We start from the raw sequence: 24,632 nt of genomic DNA, 5'->3' as shown, positions 1-24,632 counted from the left end.
ATAATTCCTTGTATCCCTTGTAGATCTAGTGTTGGCTGTAAACAGCATCTAGTTTATTCTTTTCTATCTCATCAGCTCTTTCTGGCCCCTCTAGACCAAAGTTTGAAGATCCCCCCAAAGCACCAATGCTTCTAAATCAAAAAAACTTTCCAGAGACTCCCAATTCCCCCTGCTTCTGTCTTCAAGATATGTGATCCCTCTACCTGGAGTAGAGGTGGAGCAGGGGGTGGATGGAGAATTAATAGAGTATACTGGAGTGAGATGAGTGGATGTTGGATGGGTGATCAAGTTATTATTAAGGAAATTATGTTCATGTCCCAGTAGGTGGCTAATAACAGTCACCTTATCTGGATAAAATGAATTGTGTTTGTAGGGGAAGAAAATGAGGAATGTCTTTAACAGACACCTTTGTTAGCCCCTATACATACAGGAGTTAATCTTTGTACTAATCATGTTTTATTGTTTGTGTTTTATCATATAACTACATTTGAAAGTTGTTGTTTGTTTATTTGTGTTTTGTTTTTTTAAGATTGTATTCCTGTTCTGATGTTTTGCTTGGGAGGCACTAGGGTATTTCTTTAAGGACCCAGAGTCATTAGCTAGTGAAGTCTAGTGAAGATGGAAAAGGTCTGGCCCTTTTAAACAGCAGCAAAGAAAACCCCAGAATGGGCACCGCCTCTAATCATCAGACCCTTGATACCTTCAGTAGGTGGTGTTTATGTGAAAACACCACAGCAGTTTTAATCCTTTGTCAATTTTTATCTATATCAGTTTATGCTGTTCAGCTGGTACATTCCATTTTATCAACATGGCTTTAGTGATTGACTGCTGTCTATACTTGTAAACTGTGGGTCTAGCTGTCAAATATTTGATTCATTTTTATTTGACTAGGGTGGTGGAGAAAATAACTTGAAGAGTCATAGTCGCACGAATAGTGGTATTAGTTCAGCAAGTGGTGGAAGCACGGAGCCCACAACTCCTGACAGTGAAAGACCTGCTCAGGCTCTCCTAAGAGATTATGGTAATCCACGTTTGTTTGGGTTTTTTTGAAATCTAAAGTTTATAGAGTAACTTTTAACGCACAGATATACAAAACAAACAAGCAAAGAAAATTTAAACCAGATTTTAAGTTCATGACTTTTATGTATCTAAGTGTAACAGAGAGGCTATTAGTCCAAGACATTAAGAAAAAGAAAACATTTAGCTCTGTAGCTTTTAGTAGTTAGATTTTGCGTGGTTTCTTAGATTTTATAAGTGATTATAATGTGTGGTTAGGAAACATTTCTGAATTCTGTACCAGGTGCTACTACTAGTACAGAGTCAAATAGGATTTACGCTCTGCCTCAGAGTCTAATGGCAGAGTCGGCCAGTATATCAGTTTTTGCAGTGTGGTAAGGGTGGGTGATGGTTTATGCATTAGATGGCAACCCAGAAGAGAGTCTGTCTTTGTGTTTGAAGGCTATATACCCTACTGTATCTGGTTAGATTCTTCAGTCACAAAATGTAAGGAAGAGTAAGGAAACACTTGCCATTAGAGCATCCTATTCAATAATGTCCTTTATCCTGGGCAGTTACTTTATGGGTTCTGTGAGTTTATGGGTGCCTTTATGTTTTTACACATAGATACTAATGGTGTATTAAATCTGTAAGTATTAATCCAGCTAGATTGGAATGAAATCTAGCTCCTTAGATGTGAGCTTAAGTTTTTTAATCATTTGGAGAGTTCATGAGCCCAGGAGTCCAGGCATATTTCAGTGATTTAAGTTTGTTTTAAGTATCCTTCAACATGTCAGATACATAAGGTCATTATGTGGCTATTAAACACATTTAAATATTGCATTTATGAAGAAGTTATTTAAATTGCTATCTTACTCATTATGCTTGTGGATTTAAGTGTAGGTGAAAATTTGTTTTATTTTTCATGTTTCTAAGACACTTTTAAACTAAAGAAATTTTCACATTATTATGTGTTCTAATATAAATGTTTGAAGTGGTTATTGTTTGTTTCAGTATTTTGAACTGGTGTTAGTGAGTTCTGCTTGTAATGTCATAAAATATTTTTCCTAAGAAATCCAGATTTGTGTTAGTGTCGCATGAATGTCTCTCTTTAATGATCATTCCTTTTTTTGTTGTCACTGCCCTCTTTCTGATAGGATCGACAGGTATAATGTCCCTAAAGCTTCCTTTATAAATTCAATTTAATTTGTCCTAATTTATTATTAACTAAGTAGTAATTACTTTTAAATATAGAATTGGAGGCTAAATAAAAACACAGTAATTTGGTTATTTAATTTTTTTAGAAGTATTAAAGTTGTCTTAGAGAATTCAATGTTAAAATTTGTTTGAAAAGGGATTGCATGTAACTTTTGGTGGTTTAAACCCTGAAAATAATTTCAGTAGATGCTTTAGGATAATTCCCAGCATCTGAGGAGATTCTAAAATTTGAATTCTTTCCTCTATAAAATTCCAAGGAAATAATTGATAGCCTTTTTATTGTTTTGCTTTTTTTTTTAAATGTAACTCTGTGAGTTAATTTAGAAGTTTTAAGATTTACATTGTTATAAAAATGATATTGAAACTTTCAAATCCCAGTGGATGTCTATATGAAAGTACATGAGCTGGGAGCTAGAAGCTGCTCTGGTCCAGTGTGTGTGCCCTGTGCACTGTTGTTCAGTCAGGCTTGACGCTCAGGCCAGTGGGGCGGGGAGCATAGCGCTGTGTGGGTGCCCATCGTACTCACTGTGGCTGCTGTGGTCTGTGCCTAGTGGAATGCTGTGCTTCTCGTTACTAATGCTTAGTTGTTTTCCCTCCCTGTGGGATGTGGCATTGGGGTTATATCCTAGCTCTTAATACAGATTCAGCTGCTGGGCTCCTGATTCGCAGCATTCATCTCGTCACCCAAAGACTCAACTCCCAGTGGCGGCAAGACATGAGCATATCACTGGCAGCTCTAGAGCTCCTCTCTGGCCTGGCGAAGGTGAGAAGGACAATCCTTTTATTTTAGCCCAGCGGCCTTGGACTATGGCTCTTTTTTCTGTATCTCCTGACCCCTTCTTGGGGTATTGCGGTATTGGTTATATTCAATGCAGTTGATATCAAGGTGTGTAGAAATGAGCCTCCAAGTGAGGTTTTACAAAATGATCTTTACTATTTTGTTTAATAGGTTCAAAGAGTGTGAATGATATTTTTTGCTGTTAAATTACTGGAAACATTTCAATACTTGCTATTCATTTGTACATAATAATAGAATACCTGTTGATGTATACCTGTTGATTTTGTATTTGCTTATAATACCCTTAAATTTTCAATAACATTTTGTGCCATTATAAGATCATCTAACTTCAATGAACAAATGCAGATTTGGCAACAAAAGAAAAGCTTATCCTAAAATATGCCATTTGGGACTACCTGTGATTCTTCCATCTTCCATTATCAGAGATAAGTGAAAATTGGCTATATTTTCAAATTTCTTTCATAGGTCTTTTTCAGTTTTGTGGAACCTTAGAGCTGGGTGTCCATTTGCATTTCTCTAAGTATTTTCTTTTTTTTTTATTGAGGTGAAATTCACATAACATAAAATTATCCTTTTAAAGTGAACAATTCAGTGCCTATTAGTACTTTCACCATGTTGTGCAACCACCACCTCTGTCTAGTTCCAAAACATTTATAACCCCAAAAAGAACCCTGTACCCATTAAGTGGTTGTTTCCCGGTCTCTGTTTCCCCTAATCCCTAACAACCACCAATCTGCATTCTGTCTCTATGGATTTACCTATTTTGGATATTTCTTATAAATTAAATCATACAACCTATGACCTTTTATGTATGGCTTCCTTCACTTAATATGTTTTTGACGTTGATTTATGTTGTAGAGTCTGTCACAACTTCATTCCATTTTGTGGTTGAATGATATTCCATTATATATTTATGTACCAATTTGTCCATTCCTCTGTTGCACATTGGGGCTGTTTCTACCTTTTGGCTATTGTGAATAGTGCTGCTATGAACATGGACATACATGTTTTTATTTGAATACCAATTTTCAATTGTTTTGGGTATATACCTAGGAGTGGAATTGCTGGGTCATATGGTAATTCTATATGTAACTTTTTGAGGAGCTGCCAAACTGTTGTCCACAGCGACTGAATCACTTTACGTTTCCACCAGTGATATAGGAGGGTTCCAATTTCTCCACATCTTCACTAACATCTAAATGTTTTCTTATCTGTAAAATGGGCAGGATTATCTTTTGTGTATGTGTGTGTGTGTATATATATATATATATATATATATATATATATATCTTGTATAAAACCTGGTGATGTGGGGATGAAATGAAATGAAATATATAGAACACTTTGTAAACACAAAGGTGATGTACACACATAAGGTGATATTGTCTGAGATAAAATTTAAGCCCTCATTTTACAGATGAGGGGACAGGTAAACAGAGGCTGTGACTTACCTAAGTCATGAGAGACAAAATAGGCAAGTCACCACCACTTAGAGCTTACCTTTACCTCAGAGATTCTCAAGGATAGATGAAATGGCCATAGTTTTGTGAGGAGCAGTATTGATGCAGAAGGTAAGAATAGCCATTTGTGAGACATGCAGAACCACACTGTCTTTGAGAACAAGGTACTGTTGCCTGTGACCTTCAGTACACTTGCAGTGGTAAGGAATAATTAGTCCTAGATGGAGTGCTCTCTGGACCTAACGAACTATAAAGGGCTAACACTGCGTGATTTCAAGACTTGCTGTATAAAGCTATGGTAATCAAAACAGTCTGGTATTGGTATAGGGTTAGACAGCTAGATCAACAGCGTAGTATATAGGGAGTCCAGAAATAGATCCACACGTGTATGGACATCTGATTTTTGACAAGGTACCATGATAATTCAAAGGAGAAAGGATAGTCTTTTCAACAAATGGTGCTGGAACAATCAGATATTCATATATCAAAAAAAAAAAAGAACTTTGAATCATACTTTGTACTATGTACAAAAATTACCTCAAAATGGATTGTAGACCTAAATATAAAACCAAAACTCTAAACTTCTAGAAGAAATAATGGGAGAAAAATCTTTATCGGTTGTACAGAGATCTGGGTTATACAGAGATTTCTTAGATATTATACCATAGAGGAACAGACTATTAAATTGGACTTTATTAAAATTAAAAACTACCATTCTTCAAAAAGTACTGTTAAGAGAATGAGATGACAAGTCACAGATTGGGAGAAAATCTTTACAGAGTATGTATGTGGTGAGGGACCTGTATCCAGATCATATAAAGAATGCTCAAAACTCAGTAATAGCCTTTCGTTTTGGTGGTGTGCAGTAGTAATATGGTGGTGAAAATTTCCAAGAAGAGGACGTTTGTTGTTGATGGCTTTTTCAGAATTAAACTGAATGAGTTCCTCACTCAGAGGCTGGCTGAAGATGACTGCTCTGGAATTGAGGTCTGAATTATACCAACCAGGACAGAAATCATTACCTTGGCCTTCAGGAGCAGAATGTTCTTGGTGAGAAGAATCCAGGAATTGACTGATGTAGTTCAGAAGAAGTGTGGGTTCCCTGAGACCTACGTAGAGCTTTGTGCTGAAAAGGTGGCCACACAAGGTCTGTGTGCCATTGCCCAGACAGAATCTCTGCATTACAAACTGCTAGGAGGGCTTGCTCTGCAGAGAGCCTGCTGTGGGGTGCTGCAGTTCATCATGGAGAGGGGGGCCAAGGGCTTACAGGGTCATGGATGTCAGGGAAACTCCAAGGACAGAGGGCTGAATCCATGAAGTTTCTGGATGGTGTGATGATCCACAGTGGACCCCGTTAACTACTATATTGATACCCCTGTGTGTCAGTGTTGTGCTGGGCATCAGAGTGAAGATCATCTTGTCCTGGGATCCAAATGGTAAGACTGGCCCTAAGAAGCCCCTTTCTGACCACATGAACATTGTGGACTCTAAGGATGAGATGTTATCCATCATTTCCATCTTGGGACAGAAGGATAGGAAGCCAGAGCTACCTGCCATGCTCGAGCCATTCCCCACTGCATAACATGGTCTTCTTGGCACCTGCATCTGGAGTCTGGATGTTGCTTTGTAAAGACCTTTAATACAGTCTTTTAAAAAGACAGTATAACAGTGACAGCAAAAGCCCTCAATAATACAACAAACAACCCAGTTTTAAAATGGGCAAAAGATTGGACAGATATTTTACCAAAGAAGATATACTGATGGCAAATAAACACATGAAAAGATGCTCATTATCATTACTTATTGGTGAAATGCAATTAAAATCACAGTGAGATACCACTCCATACCTTTTAGGATGGTTAAAATTTAAAAGACTGACCATACCAAATGTTTGGTGATGATGTAGAAGAATTAGAGCTCTCATATACTGTTGAAGGGAATGTTAGATGGTGCAACCATTTTAGAAAACAGCTTGGCAGGTCCTTAAAAAACTAAACATGCATCTATCATATGATTCAATCAGTCCACTCCTAGAAAATAAGAGAGCATATACGTGTACAAAGACTTGTACATGAATGTTTTTAGCAGCTTTATTTGTAATATTCAGAAGCTGGAAACAATCCACATGCAACAGGTGACTGTATAAATTAATTGTGCTATAATCCATATAATGGAATACTACTCAGCAATAAAAAGGAATGAACAACTGATACACACAAAAATGTGGATAAATAATTGTGCTGAGTAAAAGAAGCCAGACTCTCTCCCCGACCCCCACCAAATAGTGCAGTACTCTAATTTTATTTATATAGAACTCTAGAAAATGCAAGTTAACCTATAGTGACAGCAAATCAGCAGTAACCTAGGGAGGGGGCAAAAAGGAGTGAGAGGAAGGATTACAAGGGTGAATGAGATTTTGAGGGATGATGAATATATCCACCGTCTTGATTGTTGTGATAGTTCACAGGTGTATACTTAGGCTAAAATTTATCAAATTTTACACTTTAAATATATGTAGTTTACTATATGTTAATTATACCTCTGGGCAGCTGAACAGAACTTTGTAGCCCATAGAGCATTGCTGTGGGGTTGGGTTAGGGGGCTTAAAAAATGTGCACATGTTCCATTGCCAGCTATTCTTGTGATTTGTGGCAGTGATGAGTAGCTGCACCCCAGGAGTTTAGGTTTTAGAGCATGAAAAAGTATGCTAAAGTGAAATACTGTTTTAGGGTTTGAAAAATGCCCTCTATTTTTATAGAGTAGTATATGTTAATACATCTGAAATGTTATGTTCTTCTATATAAATAATACTTTAAAAAGCAAGGCTTCCTGTGGTGTGTCATATTCTCAGAAAGGCTGGGCCTCAGTGTTGAGGATTTGACATTGGTACAGTGGTTCCTGGCTAACTGTGTTCACCGTACGAATACGCTCAGGTGAAGGTGATGGTTGACTCAGGTGACCGGAAGCGAGCCATCAGTTCCGTGTGCAGCTACATTGTGTACCAGTGTAGTCGGCCAGCTCCTCTTCACTCCCGGGATCTTCACTCCATGATAGTGGCAGCTTTTCAGTGTCTCTGTGTCTGGCTGACAGAGCACCCTGATATGCTTGATGAAAAGGTTAGTCTACTAGATCTTAAACCAGTAAATAGAAACAAAAATGTATGTTGGGAAAATATCTTTTGAAAGAGAATATCTAAATTTAAATACAACATTGCATACTTTAAACTGAATATACTTGTTATATTTCAGGAAAACACTTGTCCTAGTGAGCATAATTCAAAAACTGTCATAGGACTTATTACAGTTGACCCTTGAACAATATGGGGTTGAACTGTGTGAGTCTACTTATATGCAAATTTTTAAAATAGTAAATACTACACTATTACATGATTCCTGATTGGTTGAACCCGTGAATGTGGAACTGTGGATAAGGAGGAACCGCATATATGGATATGGCTGACTATACATGTGGATTTTCGGCTGAACTGAGGGTCAACGCCTCTAACCCCCATGTTGTTCAAGGGTCAAATGTATTTGGTTGCAAATTAACCCATAGAGAAGTTCTTTTCAGAGATGGGCCTTTGAATAATTTATCTGTGAACTGTCAAGAGATGGCCAGTAGGTACTTTGGTCACCTGTCATCAAACCAAGAAGGGCAGTTGATAGCCAGGCTGCAAACCTAGAGCACTGCTTGTTCATAAAGGTTGCTTGTATCTAAAAATTTCATTTCACACACGTTTCTTTCTTTTCAAGTAGACACAGATATCTAGGCTGCTTTCTCTACCATTGTTCCATGTAATACTTTTCTTATGGGAAGGCAGGCAGTTACAAAGAATTCACAGTGTAAATAAAAGAAGAGATACCAGGTTTATTGGAAAATTATAGAGAGCTTTATATAGTTTTTAAAAAATAATACTGTTTATTAACTCTTAGTCATTTTCATGATGACTTGTAAAGTTATCATACCAGAAATTGCTTTAAAATGTCAATAACCTATGAGCTTCCCTTTGGATAATGTAACATATTTTACACTATCTAGGTTTAACTGAATTACTGTTACATCTCTTTCACTCAGCCTTTCACGATTTACAGTCCATGGTAATTTTACAAGAATTGTGACTGAAAAAATTGAATTGAATTTATCATTACTTATTATCTAAATCTCTTAACACTCAAATTTAGTTCTTTAAAGAAAAATTGGGGGGGGGGACAAGTTTATTTTATTAAATTATTTTGAAGTTAATATATACCTATTCAAGAAAATGAGAAATTAGAGTCCCACCACCAAAACACATCCATATTGACACTTTCATGTATTTCCTTGTCGTTTCATAAGATAGGTGTATTACAAAAGCTAATCTGCTTTTCCTTTTTCTAGGACTGTCTTAAGGAAGTGCTAGAGATTGTGGAACTGGGTATTTCAGGAAGCAAGTCCAAGAACAGTGAGCAAGAGGTCAAGTACAAAGGAGATAAGGAGCCAAACCCTGCATCTATGAGGGTAAAGGATGCTGCTGAAGCCACCCTAACATGGTATGAAAGTGACTGCACAGGGATTGTGCCTAAGAGTTAGATGGGATTAGATGTGATCCTGTGTTGTTTCATCTCCTCCCCAGTTGTTCAGCATTAAGTGACACAACCCCATTTAGGATACTGTTTCTCCAGAAATAAAATGGAAAAGAAAATGTCTTGTTTTTTGGACCAAAGGAAACCAGGAACTTGGGGCTGAGAGTTTGGGTCCTTGTTTTTCTATGCTGGTTGTCAGTTAATTCAAGTCATATCGTTTTAGAGCTGGAAAGGATCTTGGAGAGCCTTACCCACCCCCTCATTTTGATGGCTGAGTCCAGAGACAGGGTATGTCTGGGTCACATCATTAGGTCTCCTACTTGCCAGCTCAGTGGTTTGTATTCTCTGCTATACCATTTATATTACATGTTATAGGTTCATTCAGCAAGATTTATAAACTTCCTCTTATGAACTGGTAATAGGATGTAAAGATAAATCAGATTCAGTTATTGCCCTCAAAGAGCTTCTTGTCCAGTAGGGAAGATAAGATGTGAACACAAATATCTATAATGCTAGTTAGATTAAATGCTCCAAGAGACGAGGTACAAATAAAATGCTGGGGTGTTGGAAGGAGGAAATGAATACTTCCAGATTCGGGGAAATCAAAATAAGATTTCTAAGGAAAAGGACATGGACCTGACTCTTAGAGAATGGATAAAGTTTGAGCTATAAGTCAGATTGCAGGGTGGTTAGGCAGCAAGAGAAGACTCCTATGTCAAGCAATTTGGTTGTGAAGGGACAGAGACAGGTTGGTATCTTGAAAAAGTATTAGAGAGAATTGAAATAGTGTGTTTGGCCAGTTAGTGAGCAGAGTAGAAAGAGGGAAGAAAGGCAGTTTATCAACTGAAAGGAAGAGGTAGGTGGAGAAGATTAGGTGGAATTGGTACAGATGGAAAGATGAGACTTATGAAAGGGTAAATGTAGATGAGACCCCAGAACAACATAAAAACAGGAAGGAGGAATGTCAAGTCAGTCTGGGTTGGCTCATCTTGGTCTTCTTAGTAAAGTGGTAGGTAAGACAGCTTGTAGATTTGTATGTAAATCAGCCCTTCCAAGATCCCAGGATCTTTTATGAGTTCTGTGACCTGTTGAAAGCTTCACACTGAAGTGTGCACAATAAAGTTGGGTTTATTTCGGTTCCTCACGGGCTGAGGTCATTCAGTAAAGTTTTAGAAGCGCACTTGCTTTAGTTCAGTCCTGCTCACTATGCTAATGATGGGCTTTCATTGACTTTGTGGGGGTTTGGCTAATAGCTAGAAAATTAGAAAAATGCGATTGAGTACTAGAAATAATAAAAGTCCAGAGAGAAGACCTGTGTGGGCTGGGGTGGACTTAAAAGCATTATTAAAAAACTTAAGACTTGATGTGTGTACCTTGAAGAGTAAGGGATATGGAGAAAGGGGGAAGGACATTTCTCACTGGGACTCTGCATTATATAAAAATAAGTTTGCTCCATCCTAGGCTGGATGGAACATTCCATAGAGAATATGATTGGCAGTGAGGATTGGATATGAGCTCAGAATAAGTAGAGAGTCCTGGGATGCTTCCAGAACTAGCCGGTAGTTATCGAGGTGGCTCATCTGTCTTATCTCTGCTGGCAACTCTACAAAAGGCATCTTTAGTTTTAAGTCTTGAAGAGGGCCCTGAAGAGTCATCATGAAACATATCCAAATCACATTCTCTCTGTTCCCTCACAATTACAGCTTTATGTCAGTATCATTGCTGTTTTCCAGTTATGCAAACACAAAACTTTGACTCATTTTCTGATTTATCTCTGCTTTATCTGTTATTCCCCATATGAAGCCAGTGACTGAGTCCAATAGACTTTACCTTTGAAAGTATTTCCTCCATTTGTTCTGACCTCAGATAGCATTCCCAGTCCAGGCCCTTATCACTTCTTGCCTGATTTCCCTGTTTTCAGTCTCTCACACTTTTTTGCATTCTGTTGCTGAACTCATCATCTTAGGTACTGTGCTTATTCTGCTGCTTGAGTGATTGAAAACTGAATAGATTGCTGTTTACTGCCATATGGTGTGAAATTTTTGGTCTCGTTTTCAAGGCCCTCCTTGAGTCCCCAGTCAAACTGTCTGATCTTTCCCAGCACATCCCTTCTGCCACAGCTGGCAGGCCACTTGTGGCCGTGAAGTGTACATGTTCATACCTGTCTGTATACTTCCCCTGGGTTTCAGGACTTCCCTCTTCTCCTCTTGGCCACATCCTCCATTGTTCGGTGCTCATATCATATCCACTACTTCCATGGACCTTCTTTGGTCATTCTGCTTCTTTTCCACACCTCTGTGCTCAATTAATCTGACCTTACCACACTGCATGAATTCTACAGTGTCATGATCACACCTGGTTATATTTGATAACATGCTAGCGTTACCTCCCCAACCTGGGTAAAGGCCACATTTCCTTCTTCACATCCCTCACAGTGCTGAGCACACAGGAGATAGTTACGGAATGCAGATCAGCTGGTTGGTGTTTTTCCCCTTGTTGTATAATATACGTTAGGACTCTTGGAAGACATTTTAGCGGCCCCTCTGCTTAGTCACCTTTAAGACTTATTTACCAAGTTATTTGGCCTCTAATTTTGGGATACTTTAACCCCCAAGTTTGCCCATTTCATTTTAATTGTTAAAAACTTGATGTTTACACTGAGCTGAAATCTCTCCCACTTTAACTTCTACCCATTGTTTCTGATTCAGACTTTTAATAATAAAACGCTTTTTTCTGAGGAGTGGTGGTGTCTGAAGACAGTGCTCATGTTCTTTCTAATTCATTTCTGCCAGTACCTTCAACTGTTTTTCATATGACAGAGATTTAGAGTACCTTTATCATCCTCGTCTTTTTTCCTTTCAATGGCGCAGGTTTGTCTGTGTACCTCTTTAAAGGTCAATGACCTTTAAATTGTAGAATATTATATTTTCATTAAAGTGTACTTAGAGACTGCATTGGGTTTTTGAGAACCTGGTGATTTGTACTAAGTCAACTAAAATCTTAGAGGCTTTTTTTTAACGCATTTACCTTTTGTCTTTCTCATCCTGTACTTATTTTTTGGGGGGGTATTTGGATGTAATGTACAGAATTTTACATTTAAACTTGAAATTTCTTTATGTAAGATTTACCTCATTATTGTTAATTTTTTAAGATTCTTTTGGATCCCAATTCTTACTCTGATATATTAACTCTGCAGCTCAACTTTTGGTCAACTGCAGATTTATTTTATTTATTTATTATTTTAAAATTTATTTATTATTTATTTTTGGCTGTGTTCGGTCTTTGTTACTGTGTGCGGGCTTTCTTTCAGTTGCAGCGAGCGGGGGCTACTCTTCATTGTGGTGCGCAGGCTTCTCATTGCGGTGGCTTCTCTTGTTGCAGAGCACGGGCTCTAGGCCAGCGGGCTCAGTAGTTGTGGCTCGTGTGCTCTAGAGCACAGGCTCAGTAGTTGTGGCGCACGGGCTTAGTTGCTCCGCGGCATGTGGGATCTTCCTGGACCAGGGCTCGAACCCATGTCCCCTGCATTGGCATGCGGATTCTTAGCCACTGCACCACCAAGGAAGTCCCCAACTGCAGATTTAATGAGCCTGCCCTGTGTGTCCTAATCAAAGATACTGATAGGGGTTTCCCTGGTGGCGCAGTGGTTGAGAGTCCGCCTGCCGATGCAGGGGACACGGGTTTGTGCCCCCGTCTGGGAAGATCCCACATGCCGCGGAGCGGCTAGGCCCGTGAGCCATGGCCGCTGAGCCTGCGCGTCCGGAGCCTATGCTCCGCAACGGGAGAGGCCACAACAGTGAGAGGCCTGCGTACTGCAAAAAAAAAAAAAAAAAAAAAAAGATACTGATAAAAATATTGAACAGGGTCTTCCCTGGTGGTCCAGTGGTTAAGACTCCGCTTCCATTGCAGGGGGCACAGGTTCTATCCCTGGTCGGTCGGGGAAGATCCTGCGTGCTGCACAGCGTGGCCAAAAAAATAAATAAATGGTTAGTTCTTTAAAGTATATATATATATATATATATATATAGAACAGAGAAAGACTCACAAAGCACATAAGAGGTTTCCCTTCAGGTTCACAGAGGTTTTTAAATCTTGTCTGTAAGTTTATAATGATACACTGCCAAATACTTGCATGTCTTGATTTCAGAGATATTTCTCTGCCTTTCCAGTCTAGTAATCATCAAGAAGAGAAAATGTGGTTAGGCTGGTGTGACCTGTACCCTTGCCAGCAACCTATTTGATAATGTCTTAGAATCTTGCATGGAACATAAGCTCACATGGTCCATATGCTTTGTGACAACCATCTCTGTCCCATGTTAGAAAACCCACATTTTCCCATTGCTTGTCTCTTGGTTTTTCATAAATTCTTAGGCCTGAACTCATCATGAAGTTCTCCTGGTCCTTGAAATTCTTAGATAGTCCTCCTCCTAGGAGGAGAGAAAATGGAAGGAAAGTATCTGTTGAGCAGTGTTGCCTTCTATTATCAGAGAGATTTGGGTTCAAGCATTAGAATGAAAGAGAAAGGGAGAGGATTGCAATGGTGTTGGGGAATACTAGTTTTCAAATGAGTTACGTATGAAGGATCAGGTGATATTAGGACCACAAGGTAAAATCTTTAAGTTTTCTTAAGAAGATTCTTTCTGTGTTTCAGTTTCTTAATTATAAAATGGGAATAATAATGGTAGCTATCTCATAGGGTTGTTATGATAACTAAATAAAATGTGTAAGTGCTTAGACCCAGTGCCTGGCACATGGTAAGTGGTATATGTAAGTTATTACTATTATGCATTGAAGGTATGCAGAAATCTCTGTGGATATAAACATTTCAGAATGGTAAGACTTGATCAGTTGAATTCCAGTTTATAAAGCATTTTTTCGTATATATTCTCATTTAATAATTACAGTGGTTCTGTGAGATGTTAACTACTAGTGCATCAAGTTCCTTATCTGTAAAATGATGATATCTATTCATGACCACACAGTGAGAAGGCAGTAGGCCCTGGTTTCTGGTCTCTTGATGATCACTTATCTCTTCTGAGCCTGAGTTTCCCCGTCTGAAAAATTGAGGGGTCTTGGCTGATCTTTGGATCCTTTTCTAGGTCTAGAATGCTTTAGCATTATCCTGAAACCTGGAGCACACACATTTTTTAAAATATATCTTTAGGAGCTTCATGATTTGGAAGTATGATTAGTCAGATTCCCTGGGTAGCAAACTTCAAGAGAGAGAAATTTGCTTGCAGGAAGTTTATTGGAAAGTGCTCTCAGGATCAACCCTTATGAGGGAATGAAGGAAGTAGGATTGAGCAGAGGGAAGACATAAACTGTGATGCATTTGCAACAAAGAGCTCTGGAGCTGGGCTGGCCCTTCAGGATTCTCTCATGTTGGGGCCAGGGGGCTGGGACTTTATACCCCTGCATTAACAGTTCATTGGACGAGAACTGCCCCAGGAGGAAGCTGTGATCTTGAGTGAAGTGGTTCTCATTGGCCTCTCCAGGACTCAGCTGAAAGCTATGGCCACCATCTCCCTGCATCTGGGGGACTGGGTCTTTCAGTCTTGGAGAGGGAAATCTGGACAGCACACCACAGCATCTGCCACAGGGAGTAAATCTGACTCTCAAAGAGGAAGCGTGGCTGTGGCCAGATAAATCCAAAAGAACAGAAGGACAGATTGATGCATGAGGTGAATTTAAGATTTCCCTTTGGGGATTAACTGTTATCTTTTGCATTCTCCGTAGTATTATGCAGTTGCTTGGCGCATTTCCTTCACCCAGTGGTCCTGCCTCTCCTTGTAGTCTGGTGAATGAGACCACTTTGATTAAATACTCCAGACTGCCAACCATAAACAAGCATAGTTTCCGGTACTTTGTCTTGGATAACAGTGTCATCCTGGCAATGCTGGAGCAACCTCTTGGAAATGAACAGAGTAAGTTTCAGCACTTTGGGCTTTTTCCATTGCTTAATCAACATGTTCATCAGTATTAGCAAGCTGTTTCAGGATCGGGGAAGGAAAGACTGCAAATTCTAAGTAATTTTGCATTTGCCAGAAAGCCTTCTAGCTGATGAGATAATAGCAACTAAAAAATAGAGGGTCAGAAAATGCAATATACATATTAAATAGAATCTTTTAGAGGCCCTTTATATCTATTAGAAAAGAGCTCCATAATTTTATAAAAAGTTCAGTGGGATATTTCTGTTGTTTACTGTGTATAAAAATCATTATTACTCTTTCGTCCTTCTTGAACTTTGGATCCTGCCCCTCTCCTTTCCCGCCCTTCACTCCACATTGTTCTTTTTCAGTTATTGGTGCCACCCAAACAGGCTGGGAATTGGAGGAGTCATCTTTGCCTTCTCCTTCCTGTTACTCCCTTATGTAGTTGGTTTCCAAGTTTCTACCCCGCTAGTGACTTTGGAATCTTCTTTTCTCTGCATTCCTCCCAGTACAGCCAAATGCAGGACTTTATTATTTCTTATCTGGATTATTGCTTCCTACCTGATCTGATTCTTCCTCCTTCCAGTTCCAAAATTTGTTACCGTTACCTCCATCCTACTTGCTGCCACCATTGCATTCATCCTCAAATGCAGATCTGACCATGCCAGTGCCCTCCTGAAAATTCTTCAGTGATTTTCCATTGACATAACATGCACTGTTTTCTTCCCCTCTTTCCCCCAATTATAAACCATCTCAAGGTGTGTGATTACCACTGCAACGCAGACTGCTCAGAGTACATTTTTTTCTGATGGTAATTGGAATCAGCCAGTTTGTAAAGGAAGCATGTTCTTAGAGAGACCCTTATTGCTGGGAAGGTAAAGGAAAGTGAAGGTTACAGAAAAGTTGGGCATACAGGGAATCACCTAGCGTGCAATTCCCTCATTTACAGGTTAAGAAACTGGGGATCAGAGAGGGTATGTGACTTGTCCAGGGTTACTTGAGAAGTGTATGGTATGACCAGGACTAGAGTCCAAATTTTCTGAACCTCATACTGTCTCTTTGTTATTGTTGCCCCACAGTGATAGGATTTCCTCAGTGATTAAAGACTTACCTTCTTTCTTTTGCAAACGTGAAAAGGATCTTAGAGTCCCATGCAAATTCTGTTGAGTATATATAGGTAGGATCTCATAAATCCATAAAATGAAATGAGACGTTTCCCAGTAGTTCAGGGACGAGTGAATACCATCACAGCTTTCCTTCCTCTTGTGGTAAGATACAGTGACTTTAATATGAAGTGGATGGGGCCTTTAATCGTTGCCCAACTCCAGAAGCACTGGTCCCAAGTCTTTCCTTCTTAAGGCACCTCATCCTTCTCTACCTTAGACCTGGGTGTTGCTTGACTTTCTTCCCTGGTTTGTGCCAATTATTCATGATTCCTCCAGTTTCCCACTCCCGAGCCACCTGCTAAAGAGTCTATAAAATCCCAGTATCCTCTCCAGGTTTCCTGGCCTGAGGGGTAGATGTCAACCCTTTTCCAGATTTTTTAGGACTCCATTACTCTCATTCTAAGCAATTTCATTGCATTGGAATTCTACCAAAAATATAAACAATTGGGATTTTATAGAAGTACAAGGATATTTTAATGGTTCATTGTAATAGTTAATAATAGAAGTAAGAGAGAGAAGTTTGAACAAGTTTGACTCCTACACCAGAGACAAAAGAAGGGAGGGAATAGGAAGAAGGATCTGGGTACTCAGGCAGTCCATCCTGAGTTCTTTACCTCCCTTCTTCCTGCCCCTGAACTTGTGTTGGGATGAAACAGTGCCTGCCTGTGGTGGGCTGTGGTGCACAAAGGCATGGGTGAATGTAACATCAGCACCGCAAGCACCCAGCCTGTCTTCTGCATTTAGGTCATTCCCAACACTGAAAGTTAAGGGTATTTGCTAGGATAGTGTTACCCAAAAATGTGTATGTGTATTGCTGGAGGTATGTGAGATGATGTTGGTTGATACATCGGTGAACATTATTTTATGTATTTTTAAACATGTGTTTTAAAAATATATAATTAGCACACCAAAATTCATGATTTTCCTTTTAAGGTAGAAATATATCATTTCTTTCAAAAATTTTAAGTTTAAATTTAAATAGTAATAGTGGTACTTGAATATGGCAGAATCCACAGAGATGGTTCACAAAGGATAAAAGTTAGGGAAGCACTATGCTAGGGCTTTGATTATTAGAGGCTCTAAAATTGACAATAGGTGTATTTTATATGTTGTCAGAAATAAAAACTTTTCCACCAACATTTTATTCTAGATGATTTTTTCCCCTCTGTCACTGTGCTGGTCCGGGGAATGTCTGGAAGACTTGCTTGGGCACAACAACTTTGCCTTTTACCCAGAGGAGCAAAAGCAAATCAGAAGGTATCCATCAGAAGTTACAGGGAAGTGACTAGGAGTGAGTGTGTGTGTGCATGTGTTTGTGTGTGTTGTGATTTAAAGGTTAAATAATATTACAACAAAAATCACAGATACATATTTTTGATCCTAGCCAGATTCTCAGTCCGTGAGTTCACATCAGAATCATCTTAGGAGCCTAGAATTCCAGGTCCACTGAAATACTCTTTAAAGACGTCTTCAAGGCAGGTGTATTTTCAGAAAACTTTCCGAGTGACTCTGACATCCACTTATGATTAAGAACTACTGTTCTGAACAGTGGACCGAATTTTTTCCATACAGTGTTTAAAATAATAAAATTTAGGTACATGCCATTATGAAAAAAATTTGCCAGAGCCTTGATGTCTCTGGCAACAGTACTTAGTTTCAGATTGTTTCATATAACTGTATAATTGGTAATATGCTCTATAATTTTTTTAATGTGCTGTAAAATTTAATGAAATCTTTCTTTGGGGTGGCACAGTTTATTTTCTTTATAACAGTTGTAATCATGTGAATAAAATTTGCTTACGGGAGAAAGTTGGAAAATTCAGATAATAAAGAAGAAATTTTTAAATCACCTGTACTTTTACTCTCCAGAAGTAGATAGCCACTGTTAATATTTTAGTGGGTTTCCTTCCAATCTTTTTGTTCCTTTCTGTACATAACACTTAAATAGAATTTTAGTCATTTTTGTATATACTGCTCTTTTCACTTATCACACTGTAAGCTTTTACTTATGTTACTAAAAATTCTTTAAAACATAATAAAATTTTACCAACATTTAAGAGAGACGCTCACAGAATTGGAGCAAATGCCTAAAACAATTGAACATTCCATATGTCTCTGTTAGATGAGATGTGTTTGCTGTGAGGAGCACACCCCTATTTGCTCCTGGTGGCGTCACGCCAGTCACATTCTGTCAGCAGCACTGTATAAGCCACTGAATGCCATTAAAGACTGAGGAAGAAGGAGATCAGGAAAGGCACTAAAACTGTTCAGTAGTTTAATATGTGCCATATATTTTTTTGTTTAATCCTTATGACAGTCTTGTGGTGGATTATTTCCATTTTTCAGGTGTGAAAACGGAAGTCACACAGCTAATATATATTAAAGCAGGGATTTGGCGCCTTGAAGACCTAGATTCGGTGCCATATCTTTTCACTTAAGCCATGCTAAGGTTCTAATTATTGAACTCACTGTCTAGAGATGCCCAGTGGATGTAAACTTGTACTTTATTATATGGAATGATTTGAGAGCCCTTAGGGAAGAAGGAAGTTTGAGCCTTAAGCTCTGCAATGCCTTACCTATTGGCTTACCACTGAATATGGAAGATTCAGGCCTGGTGCAGTGGAGGTCTGTAACCCATTTATCAGGCACAAAAATCTGTCATAAGTTGATGAACATTTTTATAAAAATAAAAGAGTACATTGGTACCTTTACCATTAGCAGTAGTATTTGCAGATTCTTACTGAATTTCTGTGTTATGCAATCCTAGGGAAACACAGGCTTCTAAGAGACCAGGGAAATACATGTCATTTCAGCTGGCACCCACATGTAATAAACATAATGTTATTTGTTTTATTTTAACAGCTTTTTGTGCCTGAACCTCGTCCAGTTCCTAAAAATGATGTTGGATTTAAATATACTGTGAAACATCGACCATTTCCTGAAGAGGTGGACAAGATTCCTTTTGTGAAAGCAGATCTGAGCATTCCAGATTTGCATGAAATTGTTACTGAAGAAGTAAGATAAATTATTATCAGCTGTTGTTAAGAGAATGACTATTAACATTCTTCAACAACTTCTGTGGTCAAGACACTGCCTTTCTTTGGTATTCCTGGGGGTGATTCATAAGATGACCTGGGTATTTGTCATCCAGGAGATTAGCATGTAGTAAGACAAATATAGATTGTGGCTGATTGAAAGAAACTGGACATATCTTATAGAGAGGTGGCACTGGGCTGCCTGAGCTGGTCTGTGGTTTCAGTAGTGTTCTGATATGATCAGACCCTAGTGGAGGATATTTGGAGAAGGGAGCCCAATTCAGAGACAGTTATGACAATCTAGGCAGGGGATGGGAAGGACTACCTCATTGATAGTGGAAGTTTAAATATATGGCATGTCTTGTAGAGGTAGATCCAGACAGTCTTGGATTGATGAGGGAAGGAAAAGAGCCAAAGAACTTTAGATTTCAGGCTTGAGTGACAAAGATAACAGTGCTATTTATAGAAATATAGACATTAGGAAGAGGACAGGTTTGGGAAAATGGGAGAAATTTATTTGGGTTTAGATTAATTTAGATACTTAAATAGATTAAGTAATTGGTCACTTAGGTCAAGAGAGAAGAATTTTAAGAAATGGAAGACAGGTATGTCAGGGCATGAGAGAATATAAGGTTAGGAATGGAGGCTGCCTGCAGTTTCCAATGCTAGAGAGATCAAGGAGAAGGAGCACTAAGAAGAGGCCCCTGGATTTTGTCATGAAATGTTGGTGACCTTTGAGAGCAAGTTCAAAGGAGTATTAAAGTGTAAGGGTCTGGGGAATGAATGGTTAAAGAGGAAAAGGCAGTGAATATAAACTACACTGTTACTGTTAACAGTAAAGGGAAGGGTACAGAGTGAAAAAGAGTGTGAGGAAATAGCCTTAGCTAAGGAAACGCAAGGCTGGTTTTTCTTTTTCTTTCTTTTTTTTTAATTCAAGAAGAATTAGAGGTGGAAGGAGCCAGTGGAAAAGGGTCTGCACCTGCCAACACTGTAAGTTGGGCTGGGGAAATGATGAGTAACAGAGTAAAGCCCTGGAGGCAGTAGGGTCAAGAACCTGTGATTGAGTTTAGAAAAGGGACACTTCTGGTAAGACAGGAGAGGAGAGGGTCAGTGAAGGTTCAGAGACATTTAGAGATGGAAAGGAGGAAAATTAAAGCAGCTTATATAAATTTTAATCTTAGTTCTTAGCAATGAAATAGGGAAGCAAAGATGATTCTTAAAATTGCCAGGCAGCCCAGCTAGGTTTAAGTAGCATGATCTGTAGTGAAGTTACTTAATGCACTCTGCTGACTTTCTCCAAAAGTCCTTGGTATCCAGGGCTTCCCTGGTGGCGCAGTGGTTGAGAGTCTGCCTGCCGATGCAGGGGACACGGGTCCATGCCCCGGTCCGGGAAGATCCCACATGCCGCGGAGAGGCTGAGCCTGCGCGTCCGGAGCCTGCGCTCCGCAGCGGGAGAGGCCACAGCAGTGAGAGGCCCGCATACCGCAAAAAAAAAAAAAAAAGTCCTTGGTATCCAGAGGCATAAGTAAAAAATTTGAATGGTGTGGAGATTGGCTGGGTGAATAAGGAAGAATAAGGAACAACACAGCCATGTTATATGCTTAGAAGAGGGTATAAGATGTCAGATTTGGGGATTTAGTTTTGGTTGGGAGGTGGATGAAGCCAGAAGGATGCTAATGGCTTGGGGAAATACGGGGAGGGGTTGTTTGCCTCTCAGTGATAGTAAAGGGGGAGTAGGAGTTTGGATGAGCTGTAGGAAAGGAATTTCAGGATTGTAGCTCTTGAAAGTACAGCACATCTGAGGTACAAAGTGTGTCATGGATGGCAAGAGTTGTGAAGGTTGAGGAGGTTGTAGGAATATAAGCCAGGCTGTTCACCAAAGAGGATGGAATTTTAAATAGGATGGATCAGAAGGGAAGCAGAGGTAATAACTCCAAGAGTATAGCAACTAATGCTATAGTTATGGACTTCAAAACATGAGGGGATCACTGCAGGATGAAGATGGACAGGGATCTGGCAGAGAGCAACAACTCTGCCCCCTTTCTTGCCGATGTGAAGGGAAGCAGAGACAGAGTGGTTTCACTTACAGCAAGGAGATGAAGGAGCAATTTTTGAGGCTGTAGGGACATGTTTTGGGTATTTGTTTTAACCTTGTAATGTATTTGCTTGATTGTATGCTCTTGGTTGTACTGAATTGAAACTCAGTGTTGATCACTGAAAATTATCTTCATTTATTTTGTTGCTTGTAGCTTTATTTTCATTTAAAACTTGATTAATTCTATTACTTTTATGATAATTCCAAAAAAATGAAATGTTCGGTTTATTTCAGTTAGAAGAGAGACATGAAAAATTAAGGAATGGCATGGCCCAGCAGATTGCTTATGAAATACACCTTGAACAACAAAGTGAGGAGGAATTGCAGAAGAGAAGTTTTCCTGATCCGATTACAGATTGTAAGCCCCCACCTCCTGCCCAGGAATTCCAAACAGCACGCCTTTTCCTTTCACACTTTGGATTTTTGTCCTTAGAAGCATTGAAGGTAATTTCTGTAAACTTTTATGAGTAAATATATTCATATATTAACATTCAGCTGCTGATAGCTAAAGCATTTTTATGAAGATAGAAGGAATTTTAAAAAACAAACTGTTTAAAACCTTACCCTTCATACAAGGAAATGAAATTCCATGATGCTGTAGGTTATAATACGAGCTCCAAGACAGTTTTCCCATGAATATATTTAGAGTTCTGTCTGAGGGGACTGCTTATAATATAATAATATATGCGCCTCTGAATTTTCCTAGGTAATGTAGGACTCATATCACACATATTAATGAAATCTATAGATAATTAGAAAAAAGAATGTTAAAACTCTTCCCCAGTACACTTTATTACTGAAATATGGGCTACAATTTACTCTGCTCTTCTATGCCACTTTTAAAAAGGAACAAGTATAAGCACTTCTTATGTTGTGCAGTTCCTGAGATCAGACTGTCTAGGTTTATGTGCTGGCATCACTACTTGCCAGCTATGTGATCTTGGGCAAGTTGCCCAACTTTTCTGAGTCTTAGTTCCTCATCTATAAAATAGGGGTGGGCTTCCCTGGTGTTGCAGTGGTTAAGAATCCTCCTGCCAATGCAGGGGACACGGGTTCGAGCCCTGGTCTGGGAGGATCCCACATACCACAGAGCAACTAAGCCCTTGCGCCACGACTACTGAGCCTGCGTTCTAGAGCTCGTGCACTGCAACTACTGAGCCTGCCAGCCACAGCTACTGAAGCCCGTGCACCTAGAGCCCGTGCTCCACAACAAGAGAAGCCACTGCAATGAGAAGCCCGCGCACCGCAACAAAGAGTAGCCCCCACTCGCTGCAACTAGAGAAAGCCCGTGCACAGCAACAAAGACCCAATGCAGCCAAAAATAAGTAAATAAATAGATAAATAGGGGTGATAAGGGTATCCATCTCATTGTGATCGTGTCAGGTGCTTCATGTAGTACGTTGTACAAAGTCAACCAGCCTGTAAGGTAAATAATGTCATTATTCTTAATTCCATTAAAACAGTTTTACAAGGAAAGTAATGGTATCTCTATTTCACAGATGTGGAAACAGGGCCTCAAAAATGTGAAATGGCTTCCCTGAATGTAGATTTAGAGTTTGTACTAAGGCCTGTTTGTTTTGAAAAGCACAACTGAAGATTGCCAGGCAAGAAGTTGTTTATTGCACAAGTTGCCCCCTGCCCTTACTCGCCAACAGCTACTTGGTTAAAGGCCATTTAACTTTTAAGGAAAGCAGAGGGGAACATTGCTGACTGAGTTTGGATTTCAGCATGTAGATGAAAAATACTTTATGTTGTAGAAAATCGAGTTAGTGGTGGAGAGTAAAAAGTAAAAAACTCTTAAAATGCAGAAGAAAACAACAGAAAGAGGAAAATAATGAGAAATACAGTGGTAAATATGGAAGTCCAGGAACAAAGATACAACCTAAAAATGATTAGTGGTATTCCTAGTGGAGAAAATTGAACAGAGTAGAAGCAGTAAATAAAAACATACTAGAAGAAAATATTACATTCTGTGGACTGAAGGGAGACAAGAAGAGGCATGGACTGAAGGGAGACAAGAAGAGCCTTAACAGCCCTGTCTCTGAGATTGAAGTTTTCCTTTCATGTTATCTATTCTGCTTGAAATTTTTAAGCTTTCAAGGAAATAATTCTCATGCTTTCTCACCTGGTTCAGAACATAGGAAAAAGGGACTTCCCTGGTGGTCCAGTGGTTAAGACTCCGCACTCCCAATGCAGGGGGCCCAGGTTCAATCCCGGGAATTAGATCCCACATGCCACAACTAAGAGCCTGCATGCTGCGATGAAGATCCCGCGTGCTGCAACTAAGACCCAGCACAGCCAAATAAATATTTTTTTTAAAAAAGAGAGAGAACATAGGAAAAAGTCAGAAAGTAAACTGGTTTATTTTATGAATCTTACCTTATCTCTAGTAACTTATACCAGACGGCACACACATGAAAAAGCTATAAACCAATCTTTACTTACGAATATATGTGCAAAAGTGTTAAGGAGAATGCTAGTAAAACTGAATTCAGCAGCGTGTTAAACAAATTAACTTCTACAACCAAGTAAGGTTTATCCTAGGAACTTAAGGAGAGTCAGTTATTGGTAAATATTAGTAAAGTTATTAAGAAAATAATTTGATCCTATTTTAGCAGATCAGTCAATAAAACAGTCAGTATTCAGTAGAATAATATTCAGTCTGATTTTTAAAAAATGAATAAACAAAAAACCAAAAACTTAGTTAGGGCCAGTAATGTAGATTTCAGTAAATGGCAGCCTGTTTAGGAAACGAGATGGGGAATGAGGAAACTAGAACCACCCTTTGCTAAAAATCAGAGGTAAAGGATATCTACCTTGGCCACTGTTTAACACTGAGAGTTTTTTAGTTAATGAAAAGTTATTTTAATTTTATTTTTAATTAAAAAAAAATTTTTTTTTTTGGCTGTGTTGGGTCTTCATTGCTGCACGTGGGCTTTCTCTAGTTGTGGCGAGTGAGGGCTACTCTTCATTGAGGTGCACGGGTTTCTCATTGCAGTGGCTTCTCTTGTTGCGGAGCTCAGGCTCTAGGCGCGTGGGCTTCAGTTGTTGCAGCACGTGGGCTCCGTAGTTGTGGCATGCAGGCCCTAGAGCATGCAGACTTCAGTAGTTGCAGCGAGTGGGCTTAGTTGCTCCGTGGCATGTAGGGTCTTCCCGGACCAGGGATTGAACCCATGTCCCCTGCATATGCAGGCGAATTCTTAACGACTGCACCACCAGGGAAGTCCCTATTTTAATTTTTAAATAATTATAGATTAACAGAAAGTTTTTTTTAAAAATGTGCAGGGAGGTTCCCCCAATGGGTAACATCTTACATAACTACGGTATAGTATCAAAACCAGGAAAGTCAGTGAAATATTAAAAGAAACTAAATA

The 24,632-nt window shown here is 39.2% G+C and overlaps 1 protein-coding gene and 1 pseudogene across 3 annotated transcripts in view; both read left to right on the top strand.

The window, feature by feature from the left end:
* The window catches only part of RALGAPB (Ral GTPase activating protein non-catalytic subunit beta), a 100,180-nt gene that overhangs the window by 57,338 nt on the left and 18,210 nt on the right, over positions 1 to 24,632 (top strand). For 2 of the 3 annotated variants that reach the window (XM_027078314.1, XM_027078315.1), the window contains exons 15-22: positions 892 to 1,021; positions 2,844 to 2,977; positions 7,407 to 7,589; positions 8,851 to 9,002; positions 14,769 to 14,956; positions 17,279 to 17,385; positions 18,991 to 19,143; positions 21,493 to 21,702. In XM_027078314.1, coding sequence (XP_026934115.1) covers positions 892 to 1,021; positions 2,844 to 2,977; positions 7,407 to 7,589; positions 8,851 to 9,002; positions 14,769 to 14,956; positions 17,279 to 17,385; positions 18,991 to 19,143; positions 21,493 to 21,702 — 1,257 coding nt within the window. The remainder of the gene's footprint in view (positions 1 to 891; positions 1,022 to 2,843; positions 2,978 to 7,406; positions 7,590 to 8,850; positions 9,003 to 14,768; positions 14,957 to 17,278; positions 17,386 to 18,990; positions 19,144 to 21,492; positions 21,703 to 24,632) is intronic. The other variant, XM_027078316.1, reaches the window with a different exon arrangement.
* Positions 4,037 to 6,265, top strand: LOC113605203 (40S ribosomal protein S3 pseudogene; annotated as a pseudogene).

This window comes from Aethalodelphis obliquidens, unplaced genomic scaffold, assembly GCF_003676395.1.
Source record: "Aethalodelphis obliquidens isolate GAN/ISIS:26980383/991018 unplaced genomic scaffold, ASM367639v1 scaffold42, whole genome shotgun sequence".
Classification (NCBI taxonomy): Eukaryota; Metazoa; Chordata; class Mammalia; order Artiodactyla; family Delphinidae; genus Aethalodelphis; species Aethalodelphis obliquidens.
The sequence above is the reverse complement of the archived record's forward strand: the minus strand, read 5'-3'. Positions and strand labels throughout refer to the sequence as shown.